This window comes from Scyliorhinus torazame, chromosome 3, assembly GCF_047496885.1.
Source record: "Scyliorhinus torazame isolate Kashiwa2021f chromosome 3, sScyTor2.1, whole genome shotgun sequence".
Lineage (NCBI taxonomy): Eukaryota > Metazoa > Chordata > Chondrichthyes > Carcharhiniformes > Scyliorhinidae > Scyliorhinus > Scyliorhinus torazame.
The window spans coordinates 81,407,925-81,424,070 of NC_092709.1; the positions used below are offsets into that span (position 1 = coordinate 81,407,925).

The window sequence follows — 16,146 nt, forward strand, 5'->3', positions numbered from 1 at the left end:
GGATATATCCCGTCAGGCCCGGGGGACTTGTCTATCCTCAAGTTTTTCAAAATGCCCAACACATCTTCCTTTCTAACAAGTATTTCCTCGAGCTTACCAATCTGTTTCACACTGTCCTCTCCAACAATATCGCCCCTCTCATTTGTAAATACAGAAGAAAAGTACTCATTCAAGACCTCGCCTATCTCTTCAGACTCAATACACAATCTCCCGCTACTGTCCTTGATCGGACCTACCCTCGCTCTAGTCATTCTCATATTTCTCACATATGTGTAAAAGGCCTTGGGGTTTTCCTTGATCCTACCCGCCAAAGATTGTTCATGCCCTCTCTTAGCTCTCCTAATCCCTTTCTTCAGTTCCCTCCTGGCTATCTTGTATCCCTCCAATGCCCTGTCTGAACCTTGTTTCCTCAGCCTTACATAAGTCACCTTTTTCCTCTTAACAAGACATTCAACCTCTCTTGTCAACCATGGTTCCCTCACTCGACCATCTCTTCCCTGCCTGACAGGGACATACATATCAAGGACACGTAGCACCTGTTCCTTGAACAAGTTCCACATTTCACTTGTGTCCTTCCCTGCCAGCCTATGTTCCCAACTTATGCACTTCAATTCTTGTCTGACAACATCGTATTTACCCTTCCCCCAATTGTAAACCTTGCCCTGTTGCACGTACCTATCCCTCTCCATTACTAAAGTGAAAGTCACAGAATTGTGGTCACTATCTCCAAAATGCTCCCCCACTAACAAATCTATCACTTGCCCTGGTTCATTACCCAGTACTAAATCCAATATTGCCCCTCCTCTGGTTGGACAATCTACATACTGTGTTAGAAAAGCTTCCTGGACACACTGCACAAACACCACCCCATCCAAACTATTTGATCTAAAGAGTTTCCACTCAATATTTGGGAAGTTAAAGTCACCCATGACTACTACCCTATGACATCTGCACCTTTCCAAAATCTGTTTCCCAATCTGTTCCTCCACATCTCTGCTACTATTGGGGGGCCTATAGAAAACTCCTAACAAGGTGACTGCTCCTTTCCTATTTCTGACTTCAACCCATACTACCTCAATAGGGTGATACTCCTCGAACTGCCTTTCTGCAGCTGTTATACTATCTCTAATTAATAATGCCACCCCCCCACCTCTTTTACCACCCTCCCTAATCTTATTGAAACATCTATAACCAGGGACCTCCAACAACCATTTCTGCCCCTCTTCTATCCAAGTTTCCGTGATGGCCACCACATCGTAGTCCCAAGTACCGATCCATGCCTTAAGTTCACCCACCTTATTCCTGATGCTTCTTGCGTTGAAGTATACACACTTCAACCCATCTCCGTGCCTGCAAATACTCTCCTTTGTCAGTGTTCCCTTCCCCACTGCCTCATTACATGCTTTGGCGTCCTGAATATCGGCTACCTTAGTTGCTGGACTACAAATCCGGTTCCCATTCCCCTGCCAAATTAGTTTAAACCCTCCCGAAGAGTACTAGCAAACCTCCCTCCCAGGATATTGGTGCCCCTCTGGTTCAGATGCAACCCGTCCTGCTTGTACAGGTCCCACCTTCCCCAGAATGCGCTCCAATTATCCAAATACCTGAAGCCCTCCCTCCTACACCATTCCTGCAGCCACGTGTTCAACTGCACTCTCTCCCTATTCCTAGCCTCGCTATCACGTGGCACCGGCAACAAACCAGAGATGACAACTCTGTCTGTCCTGGCTTTCAACTTCCAGCCTAACTCCCTAAACTTGTTTATTACCTCCACACCCCTTTTCCTACCTATGTCGTTGGTACCAATGTGCACCACGACTTCTGGCTGCTCCCCCTCCCCCTTAAGGATCCTGAAGACACGATCCGAGACATCCCTGGCCCTGGCACCCGGGAGGCAACATACCTTCCGGGAGTCTCGCTCGCGACCACAGAATCTCCTATCTATTCCCCTAACCATTGAATCTCCTACAACTATTGCTTTTCTATTCTCCCCCCTTCCCTTCTGAGCCCCAGAGCCAGACTCAGTGCCAGAGACCTGGCCGCTAGGGCCTTCCCCCGGTAGGTCATCCCCCCCCAACAGCATCCAAAACGGTATACTTGTTTTGAAGGGGAACGGCCACGAGGGATCCCTGCACTGTCTGCCTGTTTGTTTTTTTCCCCCTGACTGTAACCCAGCTATTCTTGTCCTGTACCTTGGGTGTGGTTACCTCCCTGTAACTCTTCTCAATCACCCCCTCTGCCTCCCGGATGATCCGAAGTTCATCCAGCTTCAGCTCCAGTTCCCTAACACGGTCTTTGAGGAGCTGAAGTTGGGTGCACTTCCCGCAGGTATAATCAGTGGGGACACCGGTGGTATCCCTCACCACCCACATCCTACAGGAGGAGCATGTAACTGGCCTAGCCTCCATCCCCTCTTACCTTACAGAATATATCTGCTGTGTGGACTAACTAGATCTCCGCCCTCCGACTCTGCTCCCAGTCAGCTACACTTCCTGTAAACTCCTGGCTCTCTTCGCACTCTTTGCGGAAATGTCGGAAACAAAATGAAAGGAGCACCTTACTCCCTCCTCACCTAACTCCCTCGGTCACCAAACTCTCACTATCGCACTCAAATGCACCAAATTCAGCACTCCCTCGGTCACCAAACTCTCACTATCACACTCAAATGCACCAAATTCAGCACTCCCTCGGTCACCAAATTCTCACTATCGCACTCAAAAAGCACCAAATTCAGCACTCAGTGCTGAAACTTAAGCCCTCACTTCCAACTATCCCTGGAACCCAATAACCCCTCCTAACCTTTTTGGTCACGAAGGGCAATTTAGCATGGCCAATCCACCTAACCTGCACGTCTTTGGTCTGTGGGGAGGAAACCGGAGCACCCGGAGAAAACCCACGCAGACCCAGGGAGAATGTGCAGATTCCACACAGACAATGACCCAGCGGGGAATCGAACTTGGGATCCTGGCGCTGTGAAGCCACAGTGCTATCCATTTGTGCTACCCGTAAGCCGAGATACCACTGATTCTTATTCTTTGTGCCTTTCAATGGTGAGTAATAAGTAGAATAATAAGACAGACAGAATTGATTTTCATTTTTTCCCCCACTTTTTGATATAGGTTTGCTTGATTGGTAATCAAAGGACATATTCTGCTTCTGGCGAAGAAAGATTGGATGAAGAACGAGCACATTATATTAGGGAGAGATATTCTTGTACAGGAGCCAATACCAATTGTATTGAAGTGAAAGACACTGCTTCACTATTTGCTCATAACATTATGGATTGTTCAAATGTTGATGATGGCATGGTGCAAGATACTTCTGGTGAAGCAGATTTTTCTGTGTTCAATAAGTGGGTTGCTGGATTCATACCTAGAGAGAAAGTGGAGAAAGTTAGAAACTGTGCTGCTTTACCTCGGGACTTTATTGATGACATTGTGCTGCAGGTAGCTAAAGCACTTTTGAAAACAAATCAGGACAACTGTGAAGACAGCACAGGATACTGGAACAAAGGAGGTAAGATTTTGCATTATAAAACACTACGCCCTTTGCTATTCTGTTTTGACTTATGGTGATCTGTAAGAACATAATTTTAACATTTATTACTGATTTCTTGACTGGAGGGACAATGTTTGTTTATAAAGTTAACAGGAATGCAACGTTCGTTACATTATCAAAATAGCACTTTGTAAACCTCTTAATGCTTTCTTGATAATCAAATAAACCAAAAGTCCATTTCTAATGCCATGCTTTATTGTCCTAATTCATCCATTTGGCCATTGTGTTGATTGCACTGGTGTTTGAGGCTATTATGATAATTTTACCTTCCATACAGTCTAAAATTAAATTTGTCAGTCATGTTGGGGAGTGGGGTGTGTGTGAAGGAGAAGCACTTTTAATTAATGTAACATTTTAAAAAGCAATTTATTTATACATTTAAGACATTTAAGTACCATCAGTTTTCCTTTTAAAAATAATATATTTTATGGCGATTGATTCTCCGAGTCCTTTTCTGCTCTAAGAACAAAGAGCTTCACTACTTGAGAAATATCACCGATGATGACATTTAGTACTGGTTAGTTACCATATAACAAGCTAATGTACACTTCCCAAAGCCGTGCGCTTAGGTAATTTGGACATTCTGAATTCTCTCTCGGTGTACCCGAACAGGTGGCGGAATGTGGCGACTAGGAGATTTTCACGATAACTTCATTGCAGTGTTAATGTAAGCCTACTTGTGGCAATAAAGATTATTATTATCGTATGTTCAGGTGCTGTGGAATCATAGCTTCAGGGAAATGCTCCAGTCTTTAGATCACTGAGATTTTTCAGGATATAGTGCATTAATACAAAAATACACATTAGCTGCAGGAGTGGTTCTCAAACATTTTTCATTGAATGGCCCATTTTCAAATGCATTAGTAATCAGGCCTGTTCCCATAATCTAAATTGTAATATTGCTGAGGACTTATTTAAATTTTAGAACACATTTCTAGGATTTGTTTTTCACTGTCATGGAAGTGTCCCTTTAAGAACGGATTTTGTATTATCACATGGCTTTAGTGATGTCATTGTGTGGGTGGTGCTGGGTTGTGGCTGTGTGAGGTGTTTTGGTTCTGCTTTCAGTTTGACTGCTGTGGACTACATACAGGAAAAAGAAGTGTTTTGGCCAGTCTCTCTTTTCATTTTAAAAACTGTTTTAGAAGTAAACAGATTATAGCTACCTGCTTTGGTAACTTAAAGGATATAGTTTGCTTTCTGGAAGGGTTTAAACCTGCTGGTGAGAAGGGGTCAGAATCTTGGGGAAAGCCAGTCTCAGTCAAGTGAGAATGCAGAGTTCTGGGCCATGCCCTTGAAAAGGGGTTTTTGGTTTATGGGATTTTGTTTTTGAATTGGAACAGTTAAGGGAGAGTCTTTATGTTTGTAACTGATAAAAATTCCTGCTACGTGTTTTTATTTATATATGTTAACTAAGTTCTTAGAATAAAGCTTGTTTTGATTAAAGTGTCTGGGAAGACTAATGAATCACGCCTGAAGGGAAGGCTCTTGTGCTCATCGTAGCCAAATTCAACACAAAGGTTGTAGGTCAGGTAGACTTCATAATATACTTTGGAGTTTCTAAGCCCTGGCCCATAACATCACAAACAAGTTATCTGTATTCATTGCTGTACACCATGGTTTAGTCACTGTACTTGCTGTCTGGGGCGGCACGGTGCCGAGGAGCGGCACGGTAGCACAGTGTTTAGCGCTGTTGCTTCACAGCTCCAGGGTCCCAGGTTCGATTCCTGCTTGGGTCACTCTCTGCGGAGTCTGCACATTCTTCCCGTGTCTGCGTGGGTTTCCTCCGGGCGCTCCGGTTTTCTCCCACAAGTCCCGAAAGACGTGCTTGTTAGGTGAATTGGGCATTCTGAATTCTCCCTCTGTGTACCCAAACAGGTGCCAGAGTGTGGCGACTAGGTGCTTTTCACAGTAACTTCATTGCAGTGTTAATGTAAGCCTACTTGTGACAATAATAAAGATTATTATTATAATTGTTGCATGATGGCTAAGACAGTTTGTTCAACCACAATTTTTACAGTTATTAGGGCCAGAAGGCACATTTCTATACTTAGTAAACAATGGACTCATTAATGTTAAAGTGTTCCTTCACTAAATAAGCATTTGAATTGATGCACATAATTGTAAAAATGCCTATACGGCTAGCCTAATGTCATGTGAGAGTACCTTTAAGAAATGGGTGTTTATAAATTGGTGTGTATATAAATATCTGTAGTGGGTGTACCTTTAGGAAATGGGTGTTTATTACCACAGTGATATCAGAGAGTGGGAAGAGCTGGGCTGTCTGTCAGCTTTTTACTTTTGCTTTAGGTTTTTTGCTGCAGGGTGGGTTTGGTTTCATTTTAGTTTTGGAGAAGCTGCAATCACAGCAGGATGTGTGTGAATCTCTGCAAGCTTATGAATGTCCATTTGCTGATTTAAACGTAACTGGTCTCAGTAGTGAAGTTAAACCTGAGGTGCTTCTGTTAAAGGTTTTGTTTTTTTAAGTCTTATGGATGTTAAAAGGAAAGCTTAAAGGATTACTTAGTGTTGTAGTCTTTGGGGGTTGTATTTGAATTAATGGTTGCTAAGATGTTCACTCTATGTTTTAAAAAGGTTAACTTGAGTTCATAGAATAAACATTGTTTTGCTTTAAAAAATACTTTTCCATTTCTGCTGTACCACATCTGTAGAGTGGTCCGTGTGCTCCGCATACCACAACCTATTAAAAGTTATGGGTCAGAGGCCAGCACGGTGGCGCAGTGGTAGCACTGCAGTCTCACGGCGCCGAGGTCCCAGGTTCGATCCCGGCTCTGTGCACTGTCCGTGTGGAGTTTGCACATTCTCCCCGTGTTTGCGTGGGTTTCGCCCCCACAACCCAAAGATGTGCAAGGTAGGTGGATTGAACACGCTAAATTGCTCCTTAATTGGAAAAATGAATTGGGTACTCTAAATTTATTTTTAAAAAGAAAGAAAAAAAAAGTTGTGGGTCAGGTGAACTCCATGATACACTTTAGGCTTCTCTAAACGCTGGCCCATAACACTAACACAAGTGTTGATTTTATACCACATACTTAATTTACACAAATTGTGAGGAAAACTTCCTGTATTATATTCCTACATCTAGTGAAACTTTCATTGTATGTTCACAATTGCAAATTGGCAGAGTGTCGAATCACTATGTTGCAGTCTTACAAGGATAAATCAATCCTGTTTACAGGAAAATAAAGCCAAGCACAATACAAATTAGGAAACATATATTTTTGATGTCTCATGTAAGGATTGCCCCATGAAAATTTGGTCTGCAATCACAAAGGCAGATATATCAATACTACATAAGGTATAAATCAAATTGTTCAAAACAACTTACTTTAAAATGTGTGATTAATCAAGCTGCCTGTTATCACTACTTGTTATGACCTGATGTCACAAAAAAGGTTAATTTTGTATACAGCACTCAAATACTGTATTGACCAGAGGCAAGCTTGGGGTGAGCTAGAAGGCATGAGCAGAATGAAGCTGCCACATGTCTGATAAGGTCGGCCCTGATCAGTAATCTAATTTTGTGGACCCCCAGAAAATCTTTAAGTCCCAAGGAATTGGTAGACCCCAGATCTAAAGCACAGAATGATAATTTCATACAAAATTCATATTTGTCAAAATGCCTCTTAAACGTCGCTATCGTATCTGCTTCCACCACCTCCCTGGCAGCACGTTCTAGACACTCACCACCCTCTGTGTAAAATAAAACTTGCCTTGCACATCTGAACTTTCCCCCTCGCACATTAAACCTATGTCCCCTAGTAATTGACTTTTCCACCCTGGGGAAAAAACATCTGACTATCCACTTTGTCCATGCCACTCATAATTTTATAAACCTCTATCAGGTCACCCCTTATTTAACATAAGCTTATTTAAACATGCTGCTGATGGAATTCATCAACATTCACACTGCTTCGCTATACCATGGCAATCTCTATGCGCTACCATTTACTGAACCTGTACTCATTGAACCTAACAGCTCATGCAGTTGAGCTCAGTTTTCATGAGACTGCGTATGCCCAAATAGATGGAATAGCCATCAGATTGTTTCTATAACCAGCGCTTGCTTTTTGTTGGTTTCCACGAGAATCAATGGAGTAAGCCATAACCTGCTACCCCATACATATTTCAGCTACATAGATGTTGCGTTTGAGCTCTTTGTTCAGCTACTATAAAAAATTTCTTTACACACCTGAATGCACTCCATTGTGCGCTCAAATTGTGCGTCCTGATGATTGGATGATCAAGTCAAAATAAGACCGTACTCGACCAATCCGCACTTTGAAAACCCAAAACAAAGAGTCTACTGTTAAATATGATTCCGCATTTGCGCAATGCTTTCTGAACAGCCCTAAGTGTGCTAATAGCCAGAAAAACAACCAATTTAAGATAATGAGTTGAGCTCATAGCATGGCCTATTTATTCTTGCTAGAAATTCCATACATTTATAAGCAAAGACCTGTCCCATGTCAACAAAAGGAACATATTGAAGCTTTGCACACGTTTGAATTACCCAGAGATTTGGGGAGCCTAAAGCTTCCGACTGCTTTGTACATGGCAAATCAGAGTCGACTTGCCAACCAATCAGCACCCACTTTCTCCTGTAGTATAAAATGCTGTGATCATTTGAAATGTTTGTGTTTATCCTGATAAGTACAAGACGAAAAGCTTCAGCATCATGTCTCTCATCAGCATTATTTAACTGTTTATGGTAATCATATTTACGACTCCATGCTCTGGACTAGGCCTTAATCTGATACAATTCCTCAGAATCCCCTGTACAGAACGTCTGCATAATTTTGAAGACCTCCACCAGGCTTCATTATGGTCATGCATCAAGTCTACAGCATAGTAATAGGCCTTTCAGCCTAACTGGTCTATACCAAAATTTATACTAACAAAAACCCCCTCCTACTTTCTGCCATCTAACCATATTGCCATATCCTTCTGTTCCTTCTCTCATATGTTTATCCCCTTTAATTGTATAAATGCTGTTTGCCTTAACTGCTTATGACAGTGGTTTTGCAGAAATGAACAAAGATAAACTTGCCATTGAAATTGTAGCTTTGACATTTATTTTTGAAATATGTGTTTTACCTAAACAGTTGAGTTCAATTTTGTAACTCATGGCTGGGACAGCAAGGAAGAATTTATTGTGTGTATGACTGCCGAACAAACTTTACTATGGCTTATCCAGCTTCCTATTAATAGTTTCTCTGTTGCTATTCATCAATCAGCCTACTTAAGAGCTGAGAAAAAGAATGACATTTTGCTTATAGTCCCAAGTCTCAAGCTAATGGTTGCAGAGCTGTGAAACCAGCACCTTGCTGCCATATCAGTGGGATGCAAGTACGGTGAAATTATCACCAATGTTTTTTGAAAAAAATAATTTATATTTGCCTTAATGCATTTTGAAATATTAAATTAATTGAACTAGCTGCCTGATATTAAATGATATGATCTGAATCAATGTGATGAATGCTGGTGGTTTGGGAGTGGGTACATATTACGATCTTGGTGAAATGTTACAAGAGAACATTTTTCAACTGTTATTTTTGGGCTGCATTTTACTTGCCCCATCCAGGTGTGTTTTCTGCAGCAGACACATAAAATATTGGGTGCCCACCCCACCACCTTCCCACACCCTGAGCTCACCCCATAATATGCTGAGATCAGCAGTCAGCCCGCCATATTTAAATAGATAATCAAGGGTCAATTAGACTTGTTAGCAAGCCAGTTGACCCAGAAAATACATTACCTGTTCCATAAAACGGCTGGCGTGGGCAGTCAGGTGGGAGTGAGCAATGAAGAAGTGTCAAATGGAACCAAGATAGATGACCTGATCATTTATTTGGTGGTATTTGTGGGAGTTATCTCTACACAAGTTGGGTGACTTGTTTCCTACGTTACAGCAGTGACTACAGTTCTCAAATTCTTCATTTTCTTTAGGATGTCCCAAGCACTTTAGGATGTCCCAAGGCATAGGGGTGGCACAGTGATTATCATTGTTGCTTCACGGTGCCACGAACCTGGGTTCAATTCAGACCTTGGGAAACTGTCTGTGTGGAGTTTGCACGTTCTTCCTGTGTCTGCGGGGGTTTCCTCTGGGTGCTCCGGTTTCCTCCCACAGTCCAAAAATGTGCAGATTAGGTCAATTGGCCATACTAAAATTGCCCCTTAGTGTCTGAAGGTTAAGTGGGTTTACGGGGATAGGACGGGGGAGTGGGCCGAGGTGGGATGTTCTTTCAGAGGATCCATGTAGACTCGAAGGGACGAATGGATTCCTGTATGATTACATAAATCAAGTTCTGTCTTATCATGCTTTGAATCTCCATTCCCAATATTTTTTTTCCTCAGGAAGCCTGCCTCTGAAGAATGTAGCAGATCTTCTGGACTGCGACATGTTACAAAAATTAAAAAAAGAATGTGGAGGTTTGAAGACTCTGTTAAGAAACAATTATCAAGTGTTTGAAGGTATAGGCTTCTTTTATGAAAATCTTGCTACCTCCCCACCCCTCTGATTTCTCCCTCAGATTTACATACACTCTCAGCAGCTTTGTATTTGTTGTTTCTATGTTTGTATTTAATGCACATAAGCACATTCTTTTATGGAAGTAACCAGACAAAAGCTTTTTTTGACTAGGCTTAGCAATGATTTGTTTTCTCTCTGTGGACTTGAATTTTGCTTTTCTATTAATACCAATTCTAGAGATGTGAATTTATAAAAATAAATAAATGTTACAGTTGTCTTTTTTTCTATCTACTATTCAGTTTTCCATATAATACATCTATAGTTCTGTGGATTTCTTACAAGCCAACACAAATTTCTACATGTGCTGATGATCTAATTAGTGGTGCTAATTGGTCATATCTAGAATTAATAATTCTAACATTTTGGCAATTTGTATCCAAAAACAACATTTTTGTAATTTCTCGAATGAACCAGGTGCACTGTGGAAATTCAGGCTGCAAGTTAATGATTCTTTTTGAAGATAACGTTTGAGAGTTGAATTGGAAGCATAGAGAACCTATGGCACGTGAGAGACGATGCAGCCCATCATGTCTTTGCCGGCCAAAAAAAGAGAAAAAATAAACTAGTCTCCCATTTTAATCCCACTTTGCAGCACCTGGCCTGTAGCCTAGCAGGTTACAGCATTTCAGAAGTAGATCCAGGTACCCTTTAAATAAGTTGAACATTTCAACCTCAACCACCAACTTAGGCGGTGAATTCCAGATGCCCACCACCCTCTGAGTGAAAAAGCTTTTCCTCATGTCCCCTCTAATCCTTCTACTAATCACCTTAAATCTATGCCCCCTGGAAATTGACCCCTCAGCTAGGGGAAACAAATTTTTCCTGTCTACCCTATCTAGGCCTCTCATAATTCGGCACACCTTAATTAGGTCAACCCTTAACCTCCTCTGGTCTATGGAAAATAACCTTAACCTACCTAATCTCTCCTCATAGCTGCAATTTTCAAGCTCTGACACCATTCTTGTAAATCTCCTCTGTACTCTCTCCAGCGAATTAAATCCTCCCTGTAATGTGGTGACCAGAACTGTACACAAAACTCCAGCTGTGAGCTAACCAGCGTTTTATGTAATTACATCCCTGTTTTTGTATTCAATACCTCGCCCAATAAAGGAGAGCATTCCAAATGTTTTTTGACCACCTTGTCCACTTGTCCTGCCACCTTCAAGGATCTATGGACATGCCCCAAGGTCTCTTGCTTCCTCAGCCTCTCTCAATATCTTCCCGTTTATTGAGTATTCCCTTGCTTTCTTTGCTGTCCCCAGATTCATTACCTCACACTTTTCTGGATTGAATTCCATTTGCCACTTCTCTGCACACTCAACCAAACCATTGATATTCTGGAGTTAACATCTATACTGTATATTTGTACGTTTCAGTAGGCAAAAGTCTAGTAATTATAGCTTTTTCTATCTTTCTCTCTATTTGTGTTTTGCTCTCCCTCTCTGCCTCCACATTCAAATTTATTTAGAAATGAGATATTTCTTACTAGATTATTACATCATTAGTAGTAAAATCCTGTTCTGCTAACCCTACCAACTGCAATGGCTAAGGGTAGGACAAAATGTTTTTGAAATATGTTGAAATTGTAAGATTTTCACATAACTATCAGCTTAAAAAGTGTTGAAGCGTTCTCATTCCATTGCAGTTTTAGTGTCATTATTTAATTTCTGACAATGTGGGTTAGTAACTGATCGAATTATTAAAACCTCCAATGCTAATTTCATGTTACAGAGCTGCTTTCTGAAGTCGTTTTAGAATAGCAAATCTCATGATACAAAATGATGACTGGATCTGCATAAATATTGAATTTTGAGTTTAATTGATTGGCTGTGACTTCAGTTGGCTGGGCCCTAAGCTCTGGAATACCCTACGTACCCCCCTGCCTTATCAATCCCTGTCCTCCTCTAAGACGCTCCTGACCAGCCTTCTAATCCAGTATCTTTGTATGTGGTTTTGCATCATACTTGGTTTTATAATGCTCCTGTGGAGAACCTTTGTACTGATTACATTAAAGGTACTATAACTGTATTAGCTGTTGTAGCTACAGGTAAGATCATCTAACAAATCTTTAATTTGTTGTGTAATCCTTTATATGCACCATGTAAACACCATGTACAATTGGATCACAAAATGCATAAGTAAAAAGTTAAAAATAGAGAAAAAAGTAATTAATGTTTATTCTCCCTTCCGCATGTAGTTGTCCATGGAAACGTTCAGATTCGTGACTGGTCAAAGGAAAAGCAAACAAAAACAATGTCATCAGATACAAAAAGAAAATCACCTTCTGAAGCTTTTAAGACACGTCTCTGCTGGTTCTTTGTAAATCATCCTGATGGATGTCCCCGAGCTGCAGAAAAGTGCCCATTTGCACATGGAATAGCAGAAGTGCGACCTCGTGCAAATGGAAAAAAAAATATTTAGTGCCTTTTGAGTTACATTCCTGGATATTTAGGATGAAATGCAGTGTTCAGGAATAAAATATACTGTTTTTATATGAACTGCTTCCTGTTCATTCCTAATTACTAATGGTGCTGCAAAATGTTGCTGTAGCAGGGTGTTTAATCGTGTTTGTCATTAGTTAATGTACCCCTTGCAAATTTGGTTTTTAATTCTTTTCGTGTGGTCAGTTGCTGAAAGTGCGAGCTGATAATGATGCAGTGAGGGAAATGGGGCCTAAGTAAACAGTATCTTCTTAAACAATCAGATTGAAGAACTGTATAATAACCAGCACTAGGACTAAAATGGAATTATAAATTAGAGTTTGTGAATTCAATGTAGAGTCAGATACTAGAACAGAAATAGAGAAATAATATTGGATTAAGCGAAGGACCAAAAAGAAACAAAGGAAAATAAAAAAATATACAATTTTACTCTTTAAAATCTCTGAAACGAATAAGACTCCAAACTTTAAATTTGTAACACAAATGAGATTGATTTACAGTGATTAATGCATATTGTGTCATTAAAAGGATATTTAATCCTAAAGAGACAAGAATCAACTTGCTGCGGTGAGTTTAGGTTTTATCTATCACAGCAACCTCTGCCATTAAATGCAGGTCTGCTAACAGCGGAGTGGTGGAACTGATACCAATCTTTGGACATATGTGTTTAAACATTCATCTGTCCATTGTCTGAAGTTATAATAATCTTTATTGTCACAAGTAGGCTTACATTAACACTGCAATGAAGTTACTGTGAAAAGCCCCTAGTCGCCACATTCCGGCGCCTGTTCGGGTACACGGAGGGAGAACTCAGAATGTCCAATTCACCTAACCGCATGTCTTTGGGGACTTGTGGGGGGAAACCGGAGCAAACCATCGAAGACACGGGGAGAAAGTGCAAACTCCACACAGACAGTCACCTGAGACCAAGTTTCTGGAACTGTGAGGCAGCAATGCTATCCACTGAGGCACCATGTATGAAACTTTTCACCTTTTAGAAATATTTAAACACCTTAAAGATATATTGGATGCTTTTTGTTAGTATTTTACCAACAAACAGCAAATGCAGCTTTGTGCCACTCAGTTGATTCACTAAGTTGCAATTTGTTGTATTAAGTGACAAAGCTTAGCTGCTGAACAATCCTGGAGATCGTGTGAAGGAATGCTGCTTGTTAAGAAAAACAACATGTCATCAGTTTGTAACTGATAAACTCTACATTTAAAGATAATTTGGCAGCTATATGCTAACGGAAAAGTAAACATTAAGTACTGAGTAGGTGCAGCACAGTCCTGGACCATTTGCACCATATTTACATAAAAGAAGCTTAACTTTTAGATAATGCTGAATTTTGGGGTACAACATCATGATCATCAGAGCTTGTACAGAGGTTTCAGACAGAAATCCGCTTGTATATCAAAAAAAAATCATCTGGTCTCCTGTTCAGCATCTAGCTGTTAAACTATTCAAGTTTTATCTTTGTCTCGACTGCCCTTCCATGAACTTCATCCTGCCTGTAAAGAAATTCTAGACATTAACCCCAGTAACCCCACCCAACACTAAGGGCAATTTTGGGCACTAAAGGCAATTTATCATGGCCAATCCACCTAACCTGCACATCTTTGGACTGTGGGAGGAAACCGGAGCACCCGGAAGAAACCCACGCACACACGGGGAGGATGTGCAGACTCCGCACAGACAGTGACCCAAGCCGGAATCGAACCTGGGACCCTGGAGCTGTGAAGCAATTGTGCTATCCACAATGCTACCGTGCTGCCCCTGCCAGTTTGAACCTATGTCTCCTTGCCACACTGTAATAGTATAACTTGAACCTGTCTCAGATTTACCTTTTCTGCACCAGTTGCTATACTTGATATCTCTTAGTTGTCTCCTTTCAAAGTTAAAGGACTCACATACTTGCAGCTCAATACCTGATGCCAAATATGAGTCATGTGGATTTTCTCCACATTGTCTTCAGAACTTAAATCTCTTCTTTCTGCCCTTGTGATCAAAATTAGTCATAGTAGAGGTACTGTCTACTATTTAGGTAGACAGTATATGAGCAATTTGATCAATGCTACGTTGTACGTTTAGCATGCTTGGGAGGAATGGGTAAGTTTGGATCCATTATTCCCAAAGGTTTCTGCCACCTTTCTTAACCTCATGAATGGGTCTGTTGCAGATCAATTGATAGAGATTATTGCCAGAATTTTAAAAACAACCCTGTGTAGCACGCTGATATTTTAGCTTGCAGCCTCTTACATGTTTCTAGTGAGCAGGCTGCTTGCAATTGTATGCCCGTCTGAAAATAAGATCAGGGGGGCCTTGGCAGTCAGTGGGGTGACGAGTGGCCAGCTATTGAAAATCACCCCTGTTTGCATTTAAAAGTTATCTACAAGGATACGCTTAGTCCTCAGATTGCAATCGTCACCTTTAAATGGGTAGCACAGCCACTTCCCGCAACATGGACTTTCCCTTGAGAAATGGGAACATTCACCCCAAGTGTTTTTCCTTTTATTTAAAAAATACCAAACTGATTTGCATTGAATGGTTGCTTCTCAGATTTCAAACTCTCTCACCTCATGAGATTTTCCTACTGCCCTCAGTTTAACCAGGATGGCCATTTTTATATTCAGTGAAAGTGTTGCCAGGATTAAGTGGATTTTGATTGTGACATCTCAATCAAAAAAGTACAAAATAAAACCTGAAGCATTGTCACTGTTTAAGTTGAATTACCTTGCACGCCAACCTGAAACTCTGGGACAGACTTTAAATGCATTGTAATTCTGTGCAAAGAACAAATTGAAAGCCGAGTTGTCATATGCATGATATCTACACAACCTTTTGGAGGTGAATTTCTTTTTTTATTCGTATTCGTTCAGGGGATGTGGGTGTCGGAGGCTGTGCCAGCATTTATTGCCCATCCCTAATTGCCCTTGAGGGGGCAGTTAAGAGTCAATCACACTGCTGTGGGTCTGGAGTCACATGTAGGCCAGACCAGGTATGGGCGCCAGATTTCTTTCCCTAAAGGACATTAGTGAACAAGGTGATTTTTTTCGACAATGGTTTGATGGTGATCATTAGACTTTTAATTCCAGATTATTTATTTATTTTTACTGAATTCAAATTTCACATCTGCGGTAGCGGGATTTGAACTTGGGTCCCCAGAGCATTACTCTGGGTCTCTGGTTTACGAGTCCAGTGACAATACCACTGCACCACCACCCCAGATGGCGTTGTGAATTTTAATTTGTATTTGTATCTTGTGATGATACAAGTGTGAGGTGATGCATTTTGGAATATACAGTGAATGGTAGAACCCTCAAGAGTATTGACAGTCAGATCTTCGTGTACAGGTCCACGGGTCACTGAAGAGGGCAACACAGGTGGAGAAGATAGTCAAGAAGGCATACGGCATGCTTGCCTTCATTGGCCGGGGCATTGAGTATAAAAATTGGCAAGTCATGTTGCAGCTGTATAGAACCTTAGTTAGGCCACACTTGGAATATAGTGTTCAATTCTGGTCGCCACACTACCAGAAGGATGTGGAGGCTTTAGAGGGTGCAGAAGAGATTTACCAGGATGTTGCCTAGTAT

General features: G+C 41.2%; 1 protein-coding gene across 3 annotated transcripts in view; it reads left to right on the plus strand.

The window, feature by feature from the left end:
• trmt44 (tRNA methyltransferase 44 homolog) overlaps positions 1-16,146 on the plus strand; it is a 280,538-nt gene that overhangs the window by 34,289 nt on the left and 230,103 nt on the right. The window contains exons 9-11 of one of the 3 annotated variants that reach the window (XM_072495917.1): positions 3,447-3,516; positions 9,937-10,053; positions 12,309-12,609. In XM_072495917.1, coding sequence (XP_072352018.1) covers positions 3,447-3,516; positions 9,937-10,053; positions 12,309-12,532 — 411 coding nt within the window. In that variant the 3' untranslated portion in view covers positions 12,533-12,609. Of the gene's footprint in view, positions 1-3,119; positions 3,517-9,936; positions 10,054-12,308; positions 12,610-16,146 lie in introns of those variants that run through there. The other 2 variants (XM_072495918.1, XM_072495916.1) reach the window with 2 other exon arrangements.